At 35.7% G+C, this 4,068-nt stretch overlaps 1 protein-coding gene across 1 annotated transcript; it reads left to right on the forward strand.

Annotated features, from left to right (window-relative positions):
- Window positions 1-244: 244 nt before the first annotated feature.
- On the forward strand, window positions 245-3,796 carry LOC129876532 (protein NUCLEAR FUSION DEFECTIVE 4-like). Its single transcript, XM_055951989.1, has 2 exons — window positions 245-1,511; window positions 3,084-3,796. Exons 1-2 carry the CDS (start codon window positions 355-357, stop codon window positions 3,550-3,552), a joined length of 1,626 nt encoding a protein of 541 aa, XP_055807964.1. The 5' UTR covers window positions 245-354; the 3' UTR covers window positions 3,553-3,796.
- The last annotated feature ends 272 nt before the right edge of the window (window positions 3,797-4,068 follow it).

The following is a 4,068-nucleotide window of genomic DNA, read 5'->3' on the forward strand; positions in this document are numbered from 1 at the left end:
CTGAAAAACTCATCTTCTTTATCAAGTGAAAATCTTATTTTTTCTCACTAAAATTTTAATCTTTTATTTTTTTCAATTTAGGTAAATGGATGTTCAAACTCAACTAAAATTTTCAGATACATCTTTTTCCGCTCGACTTTAATTATTCTTTTAAAATCAAATCATCTATATCCAAACACCCCGTAAATTTCAAATATCCTACATAAAACCTGCATCCACCAACGTGGCTGACTTTATTAATTGTTGGGATATTTTTAAACTATTTGCATTTTTAAAAATTCACAGTATATATATATCTTTCTTCTTCCCAAGTCCCAAAGTAGGACTGAACTCTCTCTCTATTACACGAACTCCATGGGTTTCCACATCCCTTCTACTTCTCCCGCCAGAAAATGGCTGGGCTTCGTCGCCGCCGTCTGGGTCCAAGCCATCTCCGGCAACAATTACACTTTCTCTAACTACTCCGACGCCCTTAAATCCCTCATGTCCCTCACACAGCTCCAGCTTAACAACCTCTCCGTCGCTAAAGACGTCGGAAAAGCCTTCGGCATCTTCGCCGGCTTATCCTCCGACCGATTACCTACTCCCGCCATTCTCCTCATTGGCTCAATAGAAGGCTTCATTGGCTATGGAGTTCAGTGGCTCGTTGTTAGTGGTCGAATTCAACCACTCCCTTACTGGGTCATGTGTATTTTCTTGTGTATGGGTGGGAACAGTACAACTTGGATGAATACTGCCATTTTAGTTACTTGTATTCGTAATTTTAGGAAAAATAGAGGCCCTGTTTCGGGAATTTTAAAAGGGTACGTTGGTTTGAGTACAGCTATATTTACTGACATTTGCTCTGCTCTATTTGCAAGTGATCCTTCAACTTTCTTACTTTTGCTTGCTGTAGTCCCTTTTATTGTTTGTTTCACGGCGATTGTATTTCTCCGTGAAATTCCACCTTCCTCTACCTCTGCTGAAGAGGAAGAAGAAGTTAAATATTTCGGCATCATTAATGTTGTCGCAGTTTTTATCGCTGTTTACTTGTTAGCATTCGACATTTCAGGCCCTCATGGCACTGTGTTTTCGCAATTATTTGCTGCTATACTTCTAATCTTATTGGCGTCGCCTTTGTTCATTCCCCTGTATCTAATGGCGAAGAAGTTTATTCGTTCCGATTCGGTGAATCTGGATTTTGAAGGTAACAATATTGCAAGTGAGCCACTTTTGGCCGAACAAATTGTGGAGAAAAAGGATGTTGGGGTTGTGGTGAAGAAGGAAATGGCGACGGTGCCGGTGATTGGAGAAGACCACACAATATTTGAGGCGATGAAAACAGTTGATTTTTGGATATTGTTTGCGTCGTTCCTTTGTGGAGTTGGGACTGGTTTAGCAGTGATGAATAACTTGGGACAAATGGGGTTGGCTATGGGTTATGTGGATGTGTCCATTTTCGTGTCACTCACCAGCATTTGGGGATTTTTTGGGCGCATTCTTTCCGGATCTGTCTCTGAATACTTCATCAAGTAAGTAACTGCTCATTCTATTTTTAATGAGACGTTTATAATTATATCTTTCACTTATTTTAGATTAAGTTTTTAAAGTTTTTTTTTTAATTTTTGTGTAAAATCAAATAACATAATATAAAGAAAAAATGATTTGATATATTTTTTAATTTTATCATTTAAAACTGTCATATATACCCAATATTATACAAATAACTCATATATACATCATTTCAAAAGTAGATCATATATACTCCATAGTTACAAAAGTGACCATTTGTATAACGGTAAAAGTATATATGAGCCACTTGGGTTTACTAACTATAAATGAAAAAGTTGAGAGCATATATCATGACTTTTTCTCTAATATAAATTGGTACGGATGAAGTAGTATTTTGTTTGTTTATTAGCCTGCGACGTAAAAAAAATAAAATTAAAAAGTTATCAAAAAATGAAAAATATTCTTTTTTTAAACTAGTTAAAGAGTAAAATAGGATAAAATAAATTGAAAAGGAAGAAATACTGTTGACTCTTCACCTTTACAGCTTGATTTGCTGGTATAGTAAATACTTATTTTATTTATTTGATTGGATATGGAGATTAAGAAGAAAGCTTTTGATAGTAATGAGAGTGCATGCCATTAACGTTAATGAGAGATTTAAAGTGAATTTATTTCTAAATATAGAAAGATGTCTCTCCTTTTTTGGAGCAAACTGAACTAAATAAAGAAATAGTGTAAAATTAAAATAATGTTTCTTTTGTCAATATTGTTTTTTTCAGTGTAACCTTTTAGTTCACTTTTTTGAAAGTATTTATTCTTACTCATTTAAGAGTGAGATAAGACTCATAAGAGTAATTTAATCAACTGGAGTATCTTTTATGATTACTTCTATTAAAGAATATTTATAATAGGCATGATAGAACTTTAAATATAGAGCCTATGCTTTTATCTTTGTGGTAGGCAGAGGGGAGCTAGGAGTTAGCAAGAGTTCTATTGAATTTTGTCTCTGAAAATTATATTGCGGAAATAGGGCAAAAACAAATTCTCTTGACTGTGTATAAACTGTCGAATCCCCTTATACAAAAGAAGGTGTTAGTGTTAGTGACAAAAGGGATTCAAAAATTGTGTTACGTCTATAAGTTTTTAAATCTTAAGTATGATGTTCCATTTTTTATTTTTTGAATCCTCTTGTATATTTTTTTGGATCCGCCGATTATAAGTAAACAGTACCATTTAAAGAAGGTGGGACATGGATTGGATGATTTTTTTGTTGTGATAGATAAATAACATTTAAAAGGTGGGTCATACAAATTAGCTGATTGTTTTATGTGCTTTGTATAAGTTGAGATGGTATGTCATTGGCTCTCTATGCTAAATGTTAGTGCTAATGAGGAACAATTAGTGCAACAAGAGGTCCTTTTCAGTTCTGTAAAGATCTATGTTTAATAGATTTCTTGGAATGCAGTGTCGCCAACAAGGTTAACAAAGATTAGAAAAGGGATTAAGTAAAGATATATAGGTAATTTGTTTCTTTTTACCTCTTAATCGTGTCTCTGGCATTCGTTTACTGGTCTTAGTTTCGGTGTTTGAAGGAAAGCTGCAATACCAAGGCCTGTATGGAATGCAGCTTCACAAATTCTAATGGCTGTTGGATACATCCTAATGGCCATGGCTATGCCAGGATCACTGTACATTGGTTCTATTGTCGTAGGAATTTGCTATGGAGTTCGTCTTGCTGTCACTGTTCCAACTGCCTCTGAACTCTTTGGTCTCAAGTACTATGGTCTCATCTACAATGTCCTTATCCTCAACCTTCCCCTCGGCTCATTTCTCTTCTCTGGTTTGCTTGCTGGTTTACTTTATGATGCTCAGGCAACAAAGATAGCGAGCGGTGGCAACACGTGTATAGGTGCTCATTGTTACAGGCTTGTGTTCATAGTTATGGCTGTAGCATGTATCGTTGGATTTGGTCTAGATGTCTTGTTATCGATCAGAACCAGGAGCTTATATTCAAAGATTTACGCGAGCAGGAAATCAAAGAAGACTGCTGTTTTATCTTAATTGGTCTGGATTCTTTGCAGTGCGAGGTCAAGTGAGAGGATTGATAGGGAAATGTATCCTGGTGATATGATATTCTGTCGCTTGTGCAAATTGGCAAAGTCACTGTGTTTGATTAGCTTGAATTTGTTGTATGCCTGCCTGTATGAGTTAATCTCGTTTTGTGTGCTCGTAGAGATGTAAAACTGTATTAAACACTTTTTCTTGCCACGTTTAAATGGAAGACGTTGTTATTTCCACGAGTAAATTTTCGACTTGTTCAGTGGGCATTAGCAATGGATGTCAATGGATGGATCATTGGTCTGGAGGGTCATTTTGGAGACTCGAATCCTCCATAAGAGCCACTCTTGATACAGTAGTGCTCCTCATTTTGATGATGGAAATGGATATCAGTGACAAGTTTAACAAGGGGATACTTGATAGCTATCTTCAAAATTTAGTATTGTTCACTCTGCGCCAAACAAATGAACATTGCTCAACATTACATTTTACAATTTGGCTGTAAGTCTGTAACTAGTA

The sequence above is a fragment of the Solanum dulcamara genome, chromosome 12 (genome assembly GCF_947179165.1).
Source record: "Solanum dulcamara chromosome 12, daSolDulc1.2, whole genome shotgun sequence".
Classification (NCBI taxonomy): domain Eukaryota; kingdom Viridiplantae; phylum Streptophyta; class Magnoliopsida; order Solanales; family Solanaceae; genus Solanum; species Solanum dulcamara.

Bases quoted from the DNA above. Each gene is read 5' to 3' on its own strand.
- LOC129876532 (XM_055951989.1), top strand. From the start codon at position 355: ATGGGTTTCCACATCCCTTCTACTTCTCCCGCCAGAAAATGGCTGGGC. The intron at 1,512-3,083 runs GTAAGTAACTGC...CGGTGTTTGAAG, and splicing joins GTCTCTGAATACTTCATCAA to GAAAGCTGCAATACCAAGGC.